This window comes from Podarcis erhardii, assembly GCF_964252035.2.
Source record: "Podarcis erhardii genome assembly, chromosome: 3".
NCBI lineage: Eukaryota > Metazoa > Chordata > Lepidosauria > Squamata > Lacertidae > Podarcis > Podarcis erhardii.
The window spans coordinates 27,714,137-27,736,070 of record NC_138507.1 but is presented as its reverse complement, the minus strand read 5'-3'; the positions used below and the strand labels follow the sequence as shown (position 1 = coordinate 27,736,070).

Sequence of the window (21,934 nt, the reverse complement as noted above, 5' to 3'; positions counted from 1 at the left end):
TACCTTCCCGCCGGAGTGGTACCTATTTATCTACTTGCACTTTGATGTGCTTTCGAACTGGTAGGTGGGCAGGAGCAGGGACTGAGCAACGGGAGCTCACTCTGTTGCAGGGATTTGAACCGCCAACCTTCTGATTGGCAAGTCCTAGGCTCTGTGGTTTAACCCACAGCGCCACCCGCATCCCTTGAGGCATATGCAAATCTGTGAAAGAGCATAAAATGTGCTAAGGAAATAAATACAGATTGCATTTGTATACTTCAGTTTGGTTCACTTAAAAATGGTGCAGAAGCTGTGCAATTGTGGTTGAGTTCGTGCCCAGCTTGGAAGCCAAGTATCTTGCTGGGCTAACGAAGTATTGAAATCATTGGCATTGTTTCCATACTGATTGTTCCACAATATTCCAGCAGTTGTGCTGGCCCCCAGCCTAAGAACCAATTGTTTGCTGGTCTGAAAGAGAGAGAAAAGGTGCTGGTTCTAAAATTCAATATCCCCCCCCCAACCGCAGCCACCCCACCCCGAGAAGAAAGGATTAAACAGTAATGTCCTCTTCGTTTTACAGCTGCTGGTGCTCCCACTGGTCCATGGCAGGATGACAGATGGGGAAATTGCACTGTTGCCATACCTGCTGAATTTCAGACTCTTTGGGCCTCTGCTGCTGTAAATCTAGCATCTGCCACAAGCTTGAAAGCTCACTTTGGTGAAAAGGGAAAGAGAGGGGGGGAGAGCCCCACCTCATCCATCTCCTTTTCATTACTACAGCCAATCAAAAGACTCCTTTTTGTTGCAGGGGAAGGAGAGAAAGAGAAATTAGCTGGGTGTATAGAGAAAGTGTGATCTAATATTTCACATGGGAGGAAAAGGAGGAGAAACGGGCTCTTTGATAATGACGGGGCCATAACCTAATTTCATCTGCACCTTTCATTAGGTGTGAATAATGTTATTTTGACCTCTGTTTTGCCCATCAAAAGTTATTCTATGAAAACACCAGCAGCTTGAGCCTAATTGTGCTGGAACCAATGCCTGCATACAGAGTTCTGGTGTTGACCTACCTCACAAGGTTGTTGTGAGGATAATATGGCGAGGGGGAGAATAATGTACACTACCTTGAGCATCTTGGAGGAATTGTGGGTATAAATGCAATGACTGACTGACTGACTGACTGACTGACTGACTGATTCCAGCATGGAGCCTCTTGCAAATGTGTCCTGTTTTATTTCCCCCTAACCTCCTCTTCTGACATGAGCTCAGGAATTATTCTAATTCTTCTAGTCTGGAGCCAGAAGAGCTTTCAGTTGTGACAGGACCTCCTGCTTCAATTGTTGGGGGTTTTTAAAAAAACAACACTGGGTAAAAATTGTTTACAATGGGGATGGGTTATTGGGCAGCTTGCTATGTTTGAACAGCTAAAACGTGCAAGGTGTTTTCACGGGGAGAGGGGGAGGCAAAATGAACAAAAATAGGGGTGGGGAGTGAATAGGTAGACAGCATTTAACCTGGAGACCATACATTTTTCCTCTGAGGCACCAAGGGGGGAAAAGCAGATCTTGGCTAGCAGCAAAGAAGCCTGTAGCGACTCCTTTTTTAAAGATGCATCTGTGTGCAGCAGCCACAGAAAACATCTCCGTGTTGACCTATGGTTTTAAAGGAAATGTTATCTAACATACTACATTTTCTTTTTTTCGCTGGATGGCACCACTGACTGTGTTTACCCGAGAGGCTGAATGGGCTCTGGAGGAGCTGGTGGAGACTACTAGGTAAATAATACATTGGCTTAAGAACATGACTCCATCTGCCCTCAGTTCCTGGTTCCTCGTTTTGTTGAATGGATGATTTATTTATGCCGTGTCTGTGAATCAAGTCCCTTTTGGAGATGATGTCATTCTCCTCATTTATTACACGTGCTCCAGGGAGTTGAGGGTGGAAGGGAAACCAGCGATGTTCCTTGCAGGCTGCCACATTTAGCTATGCTCGAGTGAGCCCCCTTCGCTGCCACTGTGCAACACCTCCATTGCTCACATTTACATTTCAGTGACCCCAATAGTTAGAAATCGCCTTTTTTGGTGGGGGCAATAATAAATGTAAGAATAAATTTTTATTTATACCCTGCCCTTCCCGGTTCAGAAAACTGGGCTCAGGGCAGCTAACAACAAATTTAAAACACTTACCGGTAATTGTAATACAGTGGTACCTTCGATCACATTCGCTTCAGGTTACATTCGCTTCAGGTTACAGACTCCACTAACCCAGAAATAGTACCTCGGGTTAAGAACTTTGCTTCAGGATGAGAACAGAAATCGTGCTCTGGCAGCGCAGTGGCGGCGGGAGGCCCCATTAGCTAAAGTGGTGCTTCAGGTTAAGAACAGTTTCAGGTTAAGAAAGGACCTCCGGAATGAATTAAGTTCTTAACCTGAGGTACCACTGTACAACATAGAAGCAGCATAAAATACAGTATAAAAGCATGAATAACAATAAAATTCAAAAATCAATTTGGGGGAAATCCATCCAATAAGCATTAGATAATCACCAGGGCTAGCTGGCTGAATTAGTCCTACTTGGGCCAGCGAGGAGGCCAGGGGAGAATTAGCTGTGGGGTCTCAGAGTGGGTAATCTTCATAAAAGGGGAGGGGGAGGGAAGAGAAGGGAAATAAAAGATCAGGCTGGATTCAAATTAAAGGCCAGGTGGAATAGCCCTGTCTTACAAGCCCGGCGGAAGGAGGTTAAATCCTAAAGGGCCCTGGTCTCATGGGACAGAGCATTCCACCAGGTCAGAGCCATCACTGAAAAGACCCTGGCCCTGGTGGAGGATAGTTTGGCTTCCTTAAGGCCCAGGACCTCTAAACTATGATTATTCATGGACCTTAAGGTCCTTTGTGGGGCATACCAGGAGAGGCGGTCCCGTAAATACGATGGCAGGGATCACTCTACACCAGGAAAAGGCAATGATGCACTGAGGTCTGAAAAGGTTTTAGGCTAACCTTTCATTGTATTGAAAAGAGTTCATCATTGTGGCTATTCACTCATTTCACGCATGCAATTGCTTTTCAGAATGTGATGCTATCAGGTAACAGGGGAAGCAAGACTGCATTTGATTACATTTAGTGTCTGCCACAACAGAGCTCTCAAACTTTATGTGGCTGAATGACTGGTTGTCAGGGGTGCCAACTTGAATAAAATATGGGGGAGGGTGGTAAGCCCCGCCCCACATAATCGATCACATGACATGGCACACACACACCATTTGAATGGCAATGGCGATTAACTTTGGAAGGGTGTCGAATATTTTAGGGGGGGGCAAAGAGACTTGGTCCCTAGAAGTCGTGCCACACTATGGCTGGGACAGCTAACATAGAAGCTGAAGGCTATATTCTGAAAAGTGGTCCCACCCTAGAGCTCCTCTTGGCTGCTCTGAGGTCTCCCACATACTGAGCAGGTAGTGTTATTCTGGAGCAGGAGAAGGTCTAGCACAGGGCAAGGTTCATTCCCAACATTTCTCAACCTCCTCTGCTCTGAAGGAGCAAATGGGTTGAGAGTTATCTATCTGCTTGGCAATTCTAAGTCATTTAATCTCTCTCATGCACCCACAGTGTAGCTTTTGCTCTATTTTTTTAACCAGGTATCAGCCTATGCTTACACTGCGCATAACAATTGCTCGGTGAACCTTGAAATGAGTGTGCAACTTTGTGCATGGGAATGCGGGATCCATTAGTGAACCCAACTGACGGGTCAAGAAAAGCAATAGCTAAATAAATATTTTATTAGCATTTTGTGCAATTTGCTAATGGGCAAGCCAACTGCTGCTCGGTATCTCTTCATTGAATATATGACGACTCAATAGATATTATACCCAATTCTTAATCAAAAATATGTTGTTTATAAATAAGTATGCATTATGTTTTCACTAATGGAACTCTCTTCTCTAGGAAGGAGTGGGCCATATTTCTTAATGGCAAATTTAATTAATCTATTAGCACTGATTATAATGAGGTACACAGGGTGTTGTTGTTTTTGCAGGGGTACTTGGTTTCACATCAGTTACATATTTTAAGTTTGGACTAATTTTTTAAAAAAATTAAATAGAAATTAAAAAGAAATTTCAGACTTGAGTGTTCCACTATATGACCCAAAAGATTGCAAAAAATAACGATGAGTTGCATCCCTTTTCCTCAGGATGGAGAACCTGTGGCCCTCCAGAGGTTGTTAGACTTCCCATCAGTCTCAAGTAGCATGACCAATTACAACAAGCACCGTATTTTTCACTCTATAAGACGCACCAGACCACAAGATGCACCTAGCTTTTGGAGGAGGAAAACAAGAAAAAAATATTCTCAATCTCAGAAGCCAGAGCAGCAAGAGGGATCGCTGCGCAGTGAAAACAGCAATCCCTCTTGCTGTTCTGACTTTTGTGATAGCTGCGCAGCCTGCATTCGCTCCATAAGACGCACACACATTTCCCCTTACTTTTTAGGAGGGAAAAAGTGAGTCTTATAGAGCAAAAAATACGGTAATTGTGGCCCAGCAACGTCTGAAAGACCAAAGCTCAGACATTCTTGTCTTATGCATCCTAATTAGTGAAACATTTCTTATTTCTCTCTCTCTCTGTATATATATATATATATACAGTGGTACCTCGGGTTACAGACACTTCAGGTTACAGACGCTTCAGGTTACAGATGCTTCAGGTTACAGACTCTGCTAACCCAGAAATAGTACCTCGGGTTAAGAACTTTGCTTCAGGATGAGAACAGAAATCGTGCATCGGCGACAGCGGGAGGCCCCATTAGCTAAAGTGGTACCTCAGGTTAAGAACAGTTTCAGGTTAAGAACGAACCCCCAGAACGCATTAAGTTCTTAACAAGCAGTACCACTGTACATATATTTAAAAGTTTGTGTGCAAAGCATGGGCTCACTCCTTTCTTATGAAAGTCCCCCGATGTCCAAAAATTGTGGAGGCAAAGCATGAAGCCAAGCATGGCATGGGCCCAGTGGTCAGATCCTTCTCCTCCTGCTGCTGTGGAGGGGAAGGAGGGTGGAAGCAGCCTCCCACCAGCAGCAGCGCTAAGAGGAGGCAGAGGAGGAGCCGCTGTCCATTGATGCTGCACAGCCTCCATGTCCAGCTCTTCCCAGGCTCCCCCTGACATCATGTGTATGACGTCGGGATGACACGTGCACAACATCAGGATGTCATGCAGTGCAACGTCGTGCAGCGTTGGCCCTCTCCCCAATTGCCCTCGCAAGCGTTGGCCCTCTCGCAATTGCCTTTGGAGAAAGCACTTCCGTAGAGGCTTTTGCACGAGACAGTGAAACAGCACACTATTAGTGAGAGGCTCCTTGCAGCCGAATCTTCCTTGCCTTATCAGCCTTCAAAGTATCAAAGTGCAAAGTGGTACAGTGGTACCTCAGGTTACACACGCTTCAGGTTACAGACTCCGCTAACCCAGCAATAGTACCTCATGTTAAAAACTTTGCTTCAGGATGAGAACAGAAATCGTGCTCCAGCTGCACGGCAGCAGTGGGAGGCCCCATTAGCTAAAGTGGTGCTTCAGGTTAAGAACAGTTTCAGGTTAAGAACGGACTTCCGGAATGAATTAAGTACTTAACCCGAGGCACCACTGTATAAGAAACAAAGGGCATGTCCTATGGCACCACTTTCTGGAAGCAGTTTCTGAATGGTTTTCAACCTAGCTAGTACTGATGCTTCCAAAAGAACTGTCCAGCTTACACAAATTTACTCTACCAATGTGTAATTAAAAGTTTGCCCTTATTTGGAGAACTGCTTGCTGAAATCCATTCCAGATGAACTCAATGAATGCTACCAGTGAGTCTGTGACATAAACCGAATTTCAGGGAGGAACAAGGAACTGACACAACCCTTTCCATGTGTTGAAACTGAGTATTTGTCCGGCATAGTCTAGCAAATGGTCCAACGTAGGTAAATACAGTACTGCAGCTTGTCTAGATTACAGAAACCAATTCTTTGTTCCAGCCTTGATTTGGAGGTCTTCCAGAATAATTACATGGCCATTTGACTTTCTAAAAACAAACAAGCAACAGCAACAACAACAACAGGAACTTGTGGTGACTTCGCCATGTCACCACAGTGTCAAGATGTCTGTGTGAATCAGCACTAGGATATTGCAAATTGTCTTTGAAAACCCACCTTTGGAACAGTTGTTCTTCTAAAATAGTACACAGCTCCTACAATCTGAATCCATGTAAAATCCTTTCCGGCAACTACACTCCTCAGAGGCAGGGCTGGCCTCTGACATGTTGCTGCCTGAGGCAAATGACAAGATGGTGGCCCACTCCCATTCTCATGTACAGAAACTGACAAGACTGGCAGCTGAATCTTACTTAGTGGTGTCCTCCACGGAGAGGCAGATTTAGGGTAATGTGACTGGTTCGCCCAAACTGGGCACCGAGCTGAGAGGGTGCCACAGAGGGGCCACAACATTGACTCAGAATGGACGGTGTTTTGGGAAATGATACATGCCGAGATAAAAAAAAAATGTTTTAAATAAGTATATTTTAAAAGCCCAAAGCATTTCTGTTCGGCATTATAGGAGCAGAAATCTGCAAAAAAATATGTTAAAGTTACTTATGTATGTAACAGCAGCAGCTAGGATTTTATATGCACAAAAAATGGAAGGAAAAAGAAGTTCCAACCAAAGAAGAATGGATAAGTTAGATGATGGACTATGCAGAACTGGCAAAATTAAGAGAATCTAATGATGAGTGTTTTGTGGAAGAACAGATGCTATTTTTCAGACTACAGTTGTACCTTGGAAGCCAAATGGAATCCGTTCTGTAAGTCCGTTCGACTTCCAAAATGTTTAGAAACCAAGGTGCGGCTTCCGATTGGCGGCAGGAAGCTTCTGCAGCCAATTGGAAGCCGTAGAAGCCGCACAAGACATTTGGGTTCCAAGAGTGTTTGCAAACTGGAACACTCACTTCTGGGTTTGCAGCGTTCGGGAGCCAAAACGTTTGAGAGCCAAGGCATTTGGCTTCCAAGGTATGACTGTATTATAGTTTGATGAACTCAGAAGCTGGATTTTATGAGCAACAGAAGTAATTAGATGATAATATTGTGGTTGTGATTTGATAGATAGAAGATAAGAGTGCAGCAGAAGGGGAGAAAAAACAACTGCATGGGGAAAGGGGTGGGAAGTCGACAAAAATAAGAGAAAAGATGAAATTGAGTTAAGACTGTATATGTTAAAAAAGTTGAAACTTAATAAAATGGTTTTTTTTTAAAGAAGAAGAAGAAGAAGAAGGAGGAGGAGGAGGAGGAGGAGGAGGAGGAGGAGGAGGAGGAGGAGAAGAAGAAGAAGAAGAAGAAGAAAGGTGAGAGGTGGGGTTGCCAAATTTTAGTGTTGCACAGGGTGCTGCTGAAATTTGAAAGTCCAAAGTCCACCACTGTTCTACTGCATCTGAGGCTAGCAGGCTAATTTATTAAGGGCCACTCCCTGTCCCCAGTATCTACTGCCTGAAGTGGCTATCTCACTCTGCCTAATGATAGGGCCAGCCTTAATTAGAACCTGGAGTAGTAAATGTGTGATATTGGAGCAATAAAAAAATGAGATGTCTAATACTGTGTACGCCTGTCATAAGGCAAAGAGGCAGCTCCAAAACTGGCAAGGAGAAACTCAGGATATTAATCTTGAATAAGAATCATAATGTTTATATTGGATGTTTTATGAGGATTTTAGTGCTGCTTTTCGGCTGTATGCAATGGGAATGGAATCAGGATTTAAAAGCATATATATTTCTGGAAATCTTTCTCTTCATTTGAACATTTATAATAGACCAAGTACAAAACTATGGTGTACTTTATGGCTTCATAGCTCTTTGTGAAATATTTGCTTAATCAGAGGCGTTGTGAAAGGCTGCCTGGATGGTTATAAAGTGTGACTCCCTCACAAGAATTAAAAACTCTGATCACATCACCGTCAGGTACATAAGTTATTATTACTATTGATTTGTTATTTCATTTCCCTATTCTCCCCTTGTAACAGCTAAGCACAATTGTTCCAGCATCCACTAAGCACAAATTTTCCTCCAAGAAGTCATCTAGTGGGAAGCGGATAACACAAGAGAATGTGGCAAAGTTGTTGGGAGAGTGTGCTTTTGAATGGAGCAGCAGTGTATAGGGCTTAACTCTTTCTCCACCAGTTCGCTGCTCCCAATCCCTTCTCAATTCACCCTCCCCCAACTGTGGGATTATAGCTGCATTTGCAAAGACCAACCTGCATCTGGAATGCCACGGGGAGAGCAAGCCATGTGGTTAATTTGGATCTGAGATGTGGAGGGCAGGAGGAAAGATTACACAGCTCCTTCAAGTGATCTGCTCAAAATCACCCACCTCCCAAATCAGTTTTCTTTCTGTGGAGCAGATGCATCAGCTTTTGGGTTGCATGCATTTGTGTATGGTGAGTAGTCAGGCTTCAAGGCATTTTGAAATCAAGAAAGAATAGTGCTTTTTACCAGCTTACCTAGCTGAAACCCTACCTAAAGGAAACAGCCTGGGTCTCAGTCACACATAAGCTGGTTACATCCAGGCTAGGTTATTGTAATGTGTCTCTCGTTGAGCTCAGCCTGCCTTGTCAGATAGTTCCCAAAACTAGACAATTCAGCTGCCCAAATGCTTGTGGAGGATAAGTGACTTGCCTGTACTGGACCAATATTACGTTCAGCAGAAGTAGCCATCTTTTGCTGTTCTGGGTTCAATTTAAAGTACTGGCGTTAACCTTTAAAACCCTCATTGGTTTGGGACCAGGTTATCTGAAGGAGCACTTATACCCATATGAACCTACCTAGGCCATAAGAGCTGCCTGTTACCGGTAAGTCCCTGTCCTATAAGCTGCAGTTAAAGTTAGTCAGGTTGGTAGGTACCATGGACAGAACCTTTTCTGTGAAATCTGTCTAATTTCCTCCTAAGAGGACTTTGTTTGGAGACCTCTCTTGGAGCCTTCAAGTGGGAACCCCGCCCCCCCCCTTTTTGGTCATTTATTTTATGGCTGGCTTTATTTGGTGCTTTTCTTTCCTTAAAAAAAATAATATGCATTTTATGTTGTACTGTATTCTTGCTTTAATTATGGGAAGCCACCATGTGAAGGTATGTTCTAAAAGGCGGGGAATGAATGACATACGTACACCAATAAACAACATATCCGGAGCAGAATTATTATCCTTTTGGGGGCAAATAGCTTACAAATGCGTAAAAGATCATTTGAAATTTATATGAGCTTGTGTGAAGAGTTTCATTACAGGATGACAGATTGTAAGAGCTGTACTGGCTTGAGTCTTTTGGGGCTTTCAAGTGACAGGTGTGCAGAAATGGCCCACTTCACACTTAAAAGCTATGCAGGAATTCTAACAACCCTTCTGCCAAATAGTACTAGTCCAAATGGCCTAGCATAGCCAGTAAAGGTGGAAGTCACCCTCTTGCAACCTGGTACCTTTCTGTAAGTATTTCCTCATTGCACATAGACCCTTAAAATACTTTCTGTCTAATCCCTCAGTCTGAACATAAATGATGACAACTCTTCAGTTTCACATCTACAGGTAATCGTGGTGCAGCACGTTGTCAGACATACCAAATAATTTGTACTAATTAAATTAACAGATGTTATTCTAAGAACTTCCAAAGCTGATGGAGAACATCTATGTTCCACTATTGAACTATAGTCGCATGTATGCCATGTTGGGCACAAATGAAAATACAGCAATATGCTACTTACTTTTATGAGATGAGCACTATGTAAGACAAGACTAGCCATCTATGAACTAGTTAAGCCAGGGTCAATTAGCTGACTTAAAAAGGGGTGGAATTAGCTTACATTCAAGTAGGCTTAAGTAGTTGGTGAAAAGTTGTTGTTGTTTTTATTCCAGTGGTTAGGAGGTGGGGAGAAATATTTGAATTTCTGATTATACAAACACCTTTGCTAAATAGGCAAGCTTACGTGGGTTATTTGACCTTGGGGCTACATGAGAAAATGTACACAGAAACCAAATTAAAAGGAGTTTTAGACAGTCAAGGTTTGAACAGCGTAAATGGGTTGTGTTAATTGTGTATTTTGAAATTTCTACAATATAACACAATCATTTATATAAAACCATATTTAATATACAACAAACTTCCACCACATAAACACATTTTATAAACATATTATAGTTCCAATTACAGATTTTCATAAAAACATTTTCATATCAAGAATCTTAATACAGAATGATTTATTTCTATGTCAAAATACATTTACAGTGTAAATTGTCTGTAGAAAAAAGATAGAGAAATGGAGTTTGCTGGTATTTAATCCAAGAGTAGAAACTTCTCTTATTTCTTTATTTCATGTTCAACTTTAAAACATTGCATGAATTGATGAGCCAAAAGAATCCTTTGGTTTTACCCAAAGTGCTAAAAGCAGGAAACAGAAATTACATTTGCCTTGTTTTGAGACAGATGGGCACAGAATACTATTTCCCCCCAGGCTATCCTGACTGGGGGGACCATGAGCCATGTTTGTTTGGAAAGACAGATGACTGAGAATTTTGGTTGCCCTACAAAACAAAGAGCAGAACCCTCTCTATAGATATAGAATACAAAACTGGATGGGCAGGGGGGAAATCCACATGTAAAACACATGTAAGGATTGATCACACCACTATATTAGACCTTTTTTTTGCTTTATGTATATCTTGTATGAATTTGTTGTATGAATTTGCTCCTTTGTTTGACATTCTTGCCCAAAGAAGAAAAAAAGAAAAAGAGAGAAGAGACATTGCAGTGGACTGTTTTTTCAACCCTGAGCGCTTAAGACTGCATATCAAGTACTGTAGTAAAGAAGCTGGTTAAGAATGTAGTACTAGCACAAGTGAATGATATTGATCCTCTAGGTGATCAGGTTTTTACAAAAAAAAAATACATAGTTTTCAATAAATAATGCTTAACTTTACAACTTTGATACAGCAATGTCATACACTGTTTTGACACATACTAAACTCTGCATGCTATATAGTCTACTAGAAGACGAAACTCTGCCATGCATTTTCTTTTTTTCCTAGTGCTAGAAAACACTTTTGTCCTCCAGTGCATTGCCTCAAGCAAACCGTACTCTCTTCTCCCCCCCCCCTTCCCACAGCAATAGGCCCGTGCACTGGCATGCAAAAACCTTTAGAAAGGTCTTTCCCCCCCACAAACCACCACCATCATTCAGACTTCTAAACAAAAGTACTTTTTAGCTTTCCTCTCCTCCCCATACCTGGAGTGGCTATGGAAAACTTTATTTTTCTCATGTGGCCTTTGAAAACTCTTTTTTCCCCCTCCTTATTTTGAAATTACATATTTATTTTTTAAAAGTGTCATGCTGGAAGAAATAAAACTGCTCTAAAGACATTCAGTTTACTCCACCTGTGGCCATTATGCAACGTCTCGTTAAAATGTTGTAACCATCAAGATTCCCACACTGGTACAATAGGCCTCCAAACTAAAACAGCCCACCAGGAAAGAAAGAAAGAAAGAAAGAAAGAAAGAAAGAAAGAAAGAGCAAGAAAAGATCATAGCATTATGTAGACTCCAAACTTCCAATGTGTGGGTACACGTTCATAAACCAGAAACTGCAAATGAAATGGCAATGGTGCTACCTTGCATTCCTGGTGTAACCAGGAGTAGACACAAGCTACGTTTGAAGATAAGCAGGAAGATGTAAATAAAAATTAACAGTAAGGATGAGAGTTCCTGTGTTAGTGTTTATTACATCATCACATTTTTTTTTCGCAGAAGATAAAATACTATGGACATAATCCCAACTTTATTGAGATTATTTATTGAGATTTACTGAGGTACACAGAAGTTCCATTGAAATTAATGGGACATGTTAGCAAAGTAAACTATATTAGAATTTGATTTCTTGAAAGCATAATTAACCAGAGAGCCCAATAAGAATATGTCTTTTCAGGTTACATCAGGGAACATTTGGGCATGAAATAATACCCACAAATACGAAGAGGTGTGTGATGACTTAATAAAGACAGGGAACTCCACTTTCAAACTTCCAGGTTGACTGTGCATCCTTGAGAACCACCAACCCCTTCTTGGCCAAAGTGATTTTGGGGTTGCTTTTATTCATAGAAGTCATTCCTTTGAAATAGCTATCCACCGTCATTTCCTAGATGTTTCTATAATCCTAGCATTGCACCGGCATAACTACTGGGCTTTTCTAGGAGGACCAATACCCGATCAAGGTATTACTTTTATACATGAAATATTATGGACTTTTACTTCCCTTTTTGTAAGTCATTCTACACTTTCTGCACATTTGTGCTTTATACTGAATATAAAAATAGGCTTTTAAAACTCTGTTCACTTTTAAACTCACTAAAAAACTACTTGCTTGTGAAATTCTCTTAAAAATTCACTGCATCCATGAAGGGAGGGTAAAAATCAAGTAGGCAGTTAATTGCTATAGGTAGTGTGTGGAAAGTGGAGGGAAGAAAAATCTCCACAACTTACTGTGTGTGGAGAAGGAGGAGGAGGAGGAGGAAGAAGATAAAGAGACTGGGAGTCAAAAGGTTGAAATACAAAGATAAAAGTTAGGAATTTCTCCCTAGTTCTTGTAACTACTGAAGAATAAGGGGTGAGGCTGTGAAAAACAAAAACAAAACACTATGCTTTCAACCTACTGGAGAATCAAGGCCCCAAAATTCAAAACACTGAAAATTACAAATCAGACTCAAAGAAGTGCAGGATGAGGATCTTGCCAGGCCATAAAATAGGAATGTGTGACAAAGGTGGAGATATAGAACCAAGAGAGTTCTGTAGAGGAGACTTCCAAAGACTAAAATGTCTTCAGTGTCTGATTCTGACTTCACATTCAATAGAGATTGGTCTAACTATACTTTTATAACCAATTTACATTGGCATGAATGGCCGTTAAGGCCTCATAGGTTCGAATCACTTTTTGTAGCTACTACACTAGGAAAAAGTTACCTTTTGCATGTATGGACATCTACATATTTTGAGTAAATACAATTTTAAAAGACATTTTTAATCAATCTTTTCTATTTAATCTGTCATATATATTGCCCTTAAAGAATTAAACATTTTGAGAATTAGATTTTCTAACATTAGAGAGGACGTAGCCAGAAGGAAAGATACAAACTGGATTTCACCTTCCAAAAAGTGTCTTTAAAAAAAAATCTTAGGTTGCCTTTTTTAAATGTTATCCTTTATAGATCAGGAAATTTTCATATATTAAAAAGCTGACAATCGTTAAAACATTTTGTTTTATGCATCTCCTCACCCACAGAGAAGAAAAGTGCCGAGGAACTATTAAAAAGACAGCAGTGAAACAGCCAAGGGTTGTGGCAGCAGAGGGTTTCTATGCCTGAAGTAGTCTGCAAAGATCACATGTACACTTCAACAAGGAAGAATCAGGAACTTGTATGTTACTATGATGATAGTAAACATGCAGTGCAGGTTTACTTGGAAGTAGGTCCTACTGAGCCAAATGGATCTCAATTCTTTGTAAGTGTGCTTCAGGTTGCAATGATAGCACTGGAAAAAGCAGCCTGCCCCAACGACAGTTTTACTGACAGCAAGATTGCTTTCCACCCACCAACAGTGGGAATTTTGGCATGAATTTCAGCAGCAGCAAAAACTAATAGTTTCACAGGACTGAATGGCAATATTCTCTTCTTGAATTCGGAAAAAAAACCCCTACCCATCAAATGGATAAATTGAAGGGGGGGCGGACCTTTCCAGACAAAATGCAAGTTCTTCTTCCTTGTATATTGCACATTCATTCAAACCCTAAGCTTAGTCCCTCCATCAAACTCTCACACAATTTCGGATTTGCTTTTGGAAAAGTTGTTTCCAACCCACTCCCACAACAGAACAAATGCAGCTGTACTACTCAATCCAAATAGTTCATATCTAGATGAATTAAGACACACAAACATGCACGCACACACGCATACAAACTACATGTAAGAAGTGAAGAGGCAGAGGCTAGGAACATAGTTCCTGCTATCAATGCAGAGCACTCTTAACTTTAATGCAGTTAATACATAGCTTACTAAATACCAGCAACAATCCCACTGCTTCCCCACCCCCCACCCCCGCCCATAAACAAGGACGCATGTAAAATAGAGAGACTGGGAGACCATCTCTACCAATGAACATACACCATAGTTAAGAGAATGAAAACCTTTTAGCTCAGTTTGAGCTAAGTAAATTCTGGGATTTCATCAGGCCCAGTGGATGAACTTGGTGGTGTTCATCTACAAAATTAATGGCTAAATTGCTGAGCAGAGTTCTCTTTCTGCTTCTTTTGCTTTCAAATATTTCAACAGATTGCAACACAATTTTTGAAAGAAGCTATAAATACACTAATAATGTAAGGACAAGCCCACCACCAAAGAATCTTTGTATTATTGAAGGCTATCAGTAGCCAAGTGTATTTCTGGGTATTATATTAAACACAGTGACTCATACTTACACAATGAAAGATATATTACAATTTCTAGTTATGCCAAGATCTTTTAGCCCAATAAACCTTTAGGCCAAATTCCCCCCCCCCCATTTAGAATGAGAAGATCTTGATTTGGAGAGTTTTAAAACATTCAATAAACTAATTTTAAAATTTAGATGCCCAGATGTCAAGGATTATAAGCATAATTATTTTTTTAAATGCTCTATTTATGCCATACAAACGTGTAGGCAGGACTAGACCTTCAGCAAGCCTGAAAGCCTACAGTACTGGTTTCTAGAGTTGCCAAGAGAGTAAAATGCCCATGTAAACTACCAACAGCCCAATCCTAAGTACGTTTCACACACCAAAGTAAGTCCTAATAGTATGAGCAGGTAAAATGTAATCACACCTACTTATCCCTAAATTCTATTGAACTTCCTTGGACCTACTTCTGAATAAAACATAGTTAGGGCTGGTTACACTGAAGTTTGCCAGCACAAGTGTACTGACAATTGTGCAAGTGATTTATTTGTAAAACTTAAAAAGAAAAAAAGGATGGCCTGCCACCACAGGCCATCCTTCTACCTAAGGCTGCAATCCTATACCAACGGCATTCACCTCTTCAGAAAACATGCATGGGATTTCCGTCTACTTAAAACATTCGTCCGTATTTGTTGTCCAAAGGCCCAAAGCGTCAGACTGAAATGCAACAGAACATTGTTGCTGTTTCCCCTCCCCCTTCCAATGTGCATGAAAATATCTATCAATCTGGGGCAGAAGATTAAGGCCCCCCTGCCTGTGGCCCATCTATAGGCCCAGGTCTCGGTATAGAAAAGGGAACTGGAGCATGTCTCATTGGTGAAGCGGCTCCCTGCTGCTCTGGCTGCTGATTAAGCAAGAGTGTAATAAGGCAAGGGAGATGCACAAGGCCTCCTCTCCTCCAGAGCATCTTTTTACAGCTACCCAGAGGTCCCGCCCAGGCCAATAAAGAGAGGAAAGCAAGAGCCACAACCGCAGCTTCAAGAGGTGGCTGCCGGTTGGGTTCTGCCCAGGCTCAATATAAAAGTCCATTGGAAAGGAAAGGGGGAGGGGAGCCTGGAAGCGAAGGACTACATCCAAGTTGCCTATAAAACACACACACACACACACACACCCCAGGGCTCTTCAATTATATCCAGTCGAAAGGCTGTGGGATGAACTGGAGCTGAAGGGGAGGGGGAAGAAGAAGAGGAGGAGGAGGAAGAAGGGGAAGAGAGGAGAGCTGCCTCCATGAAAAATGAGAGAAGCCACGAGCAGCCCTCCTCCTCCTCCTCCTCCCCCCGCTGAAGAGAAAAGGTAGCCTCCCTTCGCGCATACAGAGGCTGGAAGGGGGAGGGGAGATGGATGCTCACGCTGCTGTCTCCCCAGCCAGCCGCCTCCCCTCCTCCATCCATCCCGGCGCGCGCGCACACGCACGGCCGCACGCACGCTCTCTCTCTCTCTCTCTCTCACACACACCCACACCCCCTCGCTCCCTTTCCGAGCTGGCGCGCCAGACGGAGGCGCGCACCCCACGCCCCCTTCTCCTCTGGAAATTAGGATGGAGGAGGAGGAGGAGGAGAACGGAAGGAACGGTCTGGGAGGCAAGCGGCGCGCTCTTCCAACTACCCACGGCTAAAATAACGGCAGGCACGGCTCAGACTGAAAATTTGACCGCACGAACCTCTTTCCTGCGCCCCCCCCCCCCGACAACACCACACGCCGACAACGTCACTCCTCGTCCCCATCCCCCTCCAGCCGCGCGCTCCTGAGGCGACGCAGCAAACAAGCATTCCGAGCGGAGACCGAGCGCCCGCCGCGCATGGTCAAGACACACCCCCTTCGCTTCAGCCCGGGAGGCTGCCTGAAGGAAAGGCACCCTCGCCCCTCTTTTGTCACGCCTCCTGCAACAGCACCTCAAGGAGAGCGCGTCGAGAAAGGAGGGGGGGGCGAGAAAAAGGCGTCCCTTCTCCTCGGAGAAATAAATAAAATTCTTTTTTTTTTTCCTCAGAGAAGGGTGGAGAGCGGGGAGGGAGTCCGTGGCGAGAGGGATATCTAAGAGAGAGAGACCGTTGTGAGAAATAAACCTCTCGCCTCAGTCACACAAATGAGCCCGCGCGCGCGCACACCCAGAGCCTGAAGGTGACCCGCCCGCCTCCAACACAGCACAGCTACACGAAGCTCCCACGTACACACAAACACACAATCCCTTCCCTGCCGGCTCCCAAGGACGCGAGCATCCTTGGTACCTGCTGCCACCTCTCTCTCTTGACAGGAAAAAACCCCCTCGCGCGCCGCCCAAACGCACAGCCCGAAAACACGCACTGGCTGAACCAGAGAGCCCAGACCGCCTTGCCTTGTCTTGTCTTTTTTTTCCCCTTCCCCCTCCCCGGGTTCAGCCTTCCTGCTTCGCCTCCGCCCACTCAGTACCTCCGACGAAAAAGCCTGAAGGAGGGAATAACTGAGGGGAGAGGGGGAAGAGAGAAAGGGAGAAGGCGCGAGGGAGAAGAGGATATTGGAAGGGGGAGAGAGAGGGAGAGAAAGCAAGGGAAGAGGTCTAAAAAGAGGAGGATCAGCCCTTTAAAAGTCTATATGCTACCTTCAACCTCCCCCTTTTTTCTCTTCGCTCCCCTCCCCCCCCATATGACTCCCTGAAGCCTCAGCTAAGGCTCCTCCATGGGTGAGGGAGGGGTTGGCTATTATACATGGCGTCTCCACCAGCGCCCCTTCTATAGACACTAATAGCGAATCGAGTTTCTATCAGTTCCAGCTGATTTATTAAAATTGTCAAGATACAGACTTTCAGCATTTCTTTCTTTTTTTAAAAAAACAAACAGGCAATGATGTCGACAGTGCACAAGTCTGCTTTTTTGCCACTGTTTGCTACAAAATACGCAGATGGTCTGTACTTTATATTGCACAAAATGAGAAACCTTTTTTTTTTACTATGTGCCTTTCTTTTTCCCCATTCCATCTTTTTTTTTTTTGCTTAAAAAAAAAAGTCGAGAATCCAGTTTCATACCTTCCATCTGGGCCCCCATCCACATATCACAGCGTATGAGATACATAAATTCCTACTATAGTACAGTACATATACAATCTTTTAAACTAAGATAACAGCTCTGAGGTCTATATCACCATTTTCAATAAATCTTTACCTACAAATATTGAACAAATCTGAACTATAGCTGTACAAAAAAGTGTTTCTTTTTTTTCTTTTTAAACCACAAGGCCTTTAGATGCAAGGATTTTTTTTTAATCCTTTTAAAACCAGGACATAAACGTACCCATATAACTTGCATGCTAAAAACAGAGGAAAAAAAATAAAACATAAAAATAAAAGGGAAGAAGTGCCTGAAAAGTCTTACTGAAAAAACACAGCAAGAATGTTCCCTTTCACTGTACAAAAATACGCCTGAAAATATATTAATTTTTAAAAAAGACTGAGGTCTGTTATGTATCAAAAATGTTTCAATACCTTTGTGTACTGAGGTCTAGGCTGTCTGGTATTCAATCAAGGAGGTATAAGGGAACAAGTTACAAAAAAAAAGTTGGCAAGTAGAAATCACATTTGTAAAACCATAAACAATTTGATCTGAAAAGTAAACTCTGATCTTAAGTCAGTTCACAGTTTTTGTTTTTTGTAAGCGTTTGTACAGTCTGCATTTTTTTTCCAAGCTCCCTGCAGCTTTGTTAAGAATCGGATGCATAGAAGACATCAGTTTTCTCCCTCCAAACAAACAAAAACAGTTGCAATGGTCCCTTTTACAAATAAAAAAAGAGAGAGAGAGAGAAATATATCAGAAAAATCAGAACGGTCCTTTAAAAATCTTTGTAGGAGAAACAAAAAAATCCACAAACCCCCTTGAGTAATAGTTGTGCTGCCAAAAGACTTTCTTCTTCTTTTTTTTGCAGACCATCTTCCAGACTTCAATCGCAAGACCCACAAGCTTCAAACAGCGCCTTCTGTATCTTTGTAACCCCCAGTCCCATTTGCTTTTTTCTTCTTCTCTCCTTGCTGCTGCTGTTGCGACCACCAATTAAAATCAGAAGGGAAAAATAAGAAAAACGGGAAGGAAAAAAAAAAATCACAACTCCAGACTCGGTTTGGAACTAACTTCAAGACTTAGAAAAAAAGAAAAGGAAAAAAAACAACCCAAAGACATTTTTTTTGTCGTCGTTACTTCAAAACTCCACTACTTTTCAGCGTGTAAGCATCTCTCTTTCCCCGATCTGCCCCTCTCTCTGCTTCCCAGTCCTTTTGATCGCTCTCTCAGCTTGTTCACCTGCCCATCGCTTCTCCTTCTCCTCCTCGTCCTTCTCCTCTCTCAGTAGGTGAAAACCAAGTCGGAGAAGTTCGCCTCCAGCCAGTCCCCCGCGATCATCTCGCTCAGCTCCGGGGTGCAGTAATCGGGGAACTCGAAGTGGGAGCCCAGGCTGCCCTCGCTGAACGAATCCAGATCTTTGTCCACCAGCGAGAGCGACAGGTTCCCGGCGGCCGAGCCGACGCCCAGCTCGGAGGCGGCGTGCGGGTGCTGCGAGAAATTCAAGCTCAGGTCGAACATCAGGTCGTCGGCCTCTTCGCCGCCGCTGGAGGAGGAGGAGGAGGAGGACGACGAAGAGGAAGTGGAGATCGAGCGGGAGGAAGCCGGCGGCAGGCCGGCCTGCGGGGCGCTCTTGGGCATGCTCTTGAAGCCGTAGTACAGGCGGCCCGCGCTGGCGCCGTGCGCCGCAGCGCCGCCCCTCACCTCGTCGTACAGGCTGGCGCCTTCGCTCGACTCGGCCGACGAGCTCAAGGTGGGGCTGGCCGGCACTTTGGCCACGCTGTAGCGCCGCAGCTGCTGCTGCTGCTGCTGCTGCTGCCGCTGCCGGCGGCTCTCCTCCTCGTCGTCCTCGTCCTCGTCGTCCTCTTGCTTGATCCGCAGCTGCAGGTCGTCCTCGTCCTCCTCGTCGTCGTCCTCGTCGTCCAGGAAGACGCACTTGGCCGCCTTGCCGCCCCCTTTCAGCGCGCCGAACTGGGCGTACTCGTCCCCGCCGTAGTCGCCCGGGTGCGCCGCCAGCTTCGTCCCGGGCTTCGGCGGAGACGACGACGACGTCTTCCCTTTGCTACATTTCTTGCTGGAGCTTTTGGCGCTTTTGCTGCTGCTGCTGCTGCTGCCGTGGTTGCCGCCTCCTCCGCCGCCGCCGCCGCCGCTGGTGGGTGTGTTTTTCTCCGGGCTGTGGTTGTTGGCGCTGCTGGGCTTGGCGGACGGGTCTATTTTGGGCTTTTTCCTCGGCCGGTACTTGTAATCGGGGTAGTCGGCCATGTGTTTGAGGCGCAGCCGCTCGGCCTCGCGGATGAACGGGATCTTCTCGCTGTCCTTCAGCATTTTCCACCGCTTGCCCAGGCGCTTGGAGATCTCGGCGTTGTGCATGTCGGGCGACTGCTCCATGATTTTTCTCCGCTCGATCTTGGACCACACCATGAAGGCGTTCATGGGCCGCTTGATGTGGCCCGAGGCCGTTTTGCACCAGTCCGGGTCGCTCTCGTCCAGCGCCACCGGGCTGCAAGCCATGAACTCGCCTTCCTCCGTATCCATCGCTTCTCGGGGCAGGTTGCTCTCGGCTTCTGGACTTTCCGCTTGCTGCACCATGGTGGGGGTGTGTCGCTTCGCTTGAGTTGCTTGCCTTGTCGCGTTTTATTTGGAAATAATAATAATGTTCTTTTTCCTTTTGCTTGGCTCCCACCGGCTGCTTGCACACCTCGAGCGAGCGGCTGCAAGGTGACGCCCGGTGTGCAAGTTGCAAGCGGCTTTTTTTCCCCCTCCTCCTTTCCTTTCCTTCTCCTGCTCCTCTCCCTGGGCTGCTGCCGCTGGCCGTTCCTCCAGCAGCGGCAGAAGCAGGACTCGCTCCGGCTCTTTCCCCTCCCCCTGCAGCAGCCACAGCAGCCGCCCGGACCCAGAGATGTCGCTGGATCACACTCCCCCTTCTGCAAAAGTTGCGGGTCCTCTCCGAACTAGTTATCAGGGTTTCATATGGGTGACATCACTCCCCGGGCCAGCCAATGGCGCCGCTCCGCTCCGCCCCTCGGCTCCTCCCCTCGGCCTTTATTAAGTTCCCCCACATGTCTGCTGACACACCCCCTTCGCCGCGGCTCTTGCAAACGGGTGGAAGTGCGAAGGGGGCCGGGCTTGCAGCTTCGTGGGGAGGGGGAGACAGCCAGCCACTGGCTCGTAGATGGATCATTAAAGCTGAGTTGGATTAATGATTTCACCCTCTCCTCTCCTTCGGTTTCCTAGAGCCCGGACGCCTATGCAGAGCATTTACGGTGATTATTTTATTTACCAGAATCCGCCAAGGTGAATCTGGTGAGAGATGATTCCCACATCGCCGGGTGTCGTGCTGGGTGAGCTCATGGCTTGTAGGAATCGAAGCTTGTCCTCGGGGCATCGTCTCCTGCTTCGGGGTTTTGCTTTTCGCGCAGCAGCTGTAGGTGGCGCTTGAGTACCGCGAGCTCCTGAAAGGGAGGCTCGCCTTTCATTTCATCTCATTTTGGCGAGACAAACAATTATTATATACATCCTCCGGATTGCATATTGTTTGATTTCCTTCCTCTTTCCCAACCCCCCCCTCCCTGGACCTCCCATCCTACTAGATCCCAAAGTCGAGCTATATTGGTGCCTTTCGCGTCTGCCTTGCAAAATGAAACAGCAGGCGGAACAGACTAGCGGCCGCGCGCTTTTGATAGGTTAATGTCAGTGGCGCCCGTTTGAAAGCAACACTGTAGGCGTTTCTCATGCCCCAGGGACTGTTTGCTGGTAGACTTTAGGAGTGAAGTATTAAAACTCGCTTTCGTGTTTGTCTTCATTACACAATCCAATTGTCGTCAACTAATACCAAGTACTTTACCTCTATTCATATCTTATCACTACCCCCTTTAAACGAAATGCATCCCATTAATTCTTGTTTTGTTCTCCGTTTCCTTAACCCATCATTCTCCTTGGTGAGCGAGGGAGAGGGGTGAGGAATCCAAAGCAAGTTGGGATGCTTTATAATATAATAACGGAAACGTAAGATTACCCACGCCATATCCAAACTCTGGAGAAACAGGAGAGGATGAGCCATGTCAATGGCAGCACAATGTCCCGAGCCCCACCTCTGGTGTATATCTGGGCTGCCCCACATTTGTGATTAAAATGTAAAATAGACATTCAATTTAAACTTTCTTCCTTTTCGTTCTGCATGAACAGTGGTCACACATTTCTGCAAATAGCCCAAGAGAGGCTCAGAGGTGCTTTGAGTGTTATGAATGCCAAAGTGCTTGTATTTACAAGCCATGTAGGATCAGGGCATAATGACACTTTGGAAAATTAAGATTTATGGCTTCATCTTAAAGCTCTCTCTTTTTTCTTTTTCTTTTTGCACCAGCACATGCATTCTTAACTATGACTGGCTATACTAACACAACCAAC

At 44.5% G+C, this 21,934-nt stretch overlaps 1 protein-coding gene across 1 annotated transcript; it reads right to left on the bottom strand.

Annotated features, from left to right (window-relative positions):
* Window positions 1-17,237: 17,237 nt before the first annotated feature.
* SOX11 (SRY-box transcription factor 11) lies at window positions 17,238-20,475 on the bottom strand. The gene has a single exon (XM_081857268.1). It carries the CDS (start codon window positions 20,114-20,116, stop codon window positions 18,812-18,814), a length of 1,305 nt encoding a protein of 434 aa, XP_081713394.1. The 5' UTR covers window positions 20,117-20,475; the 3' UTR covers window positions 17,238-18,811.
* Window positions 20,476-21,934: the final 1,459 nt, after the last annotated feature.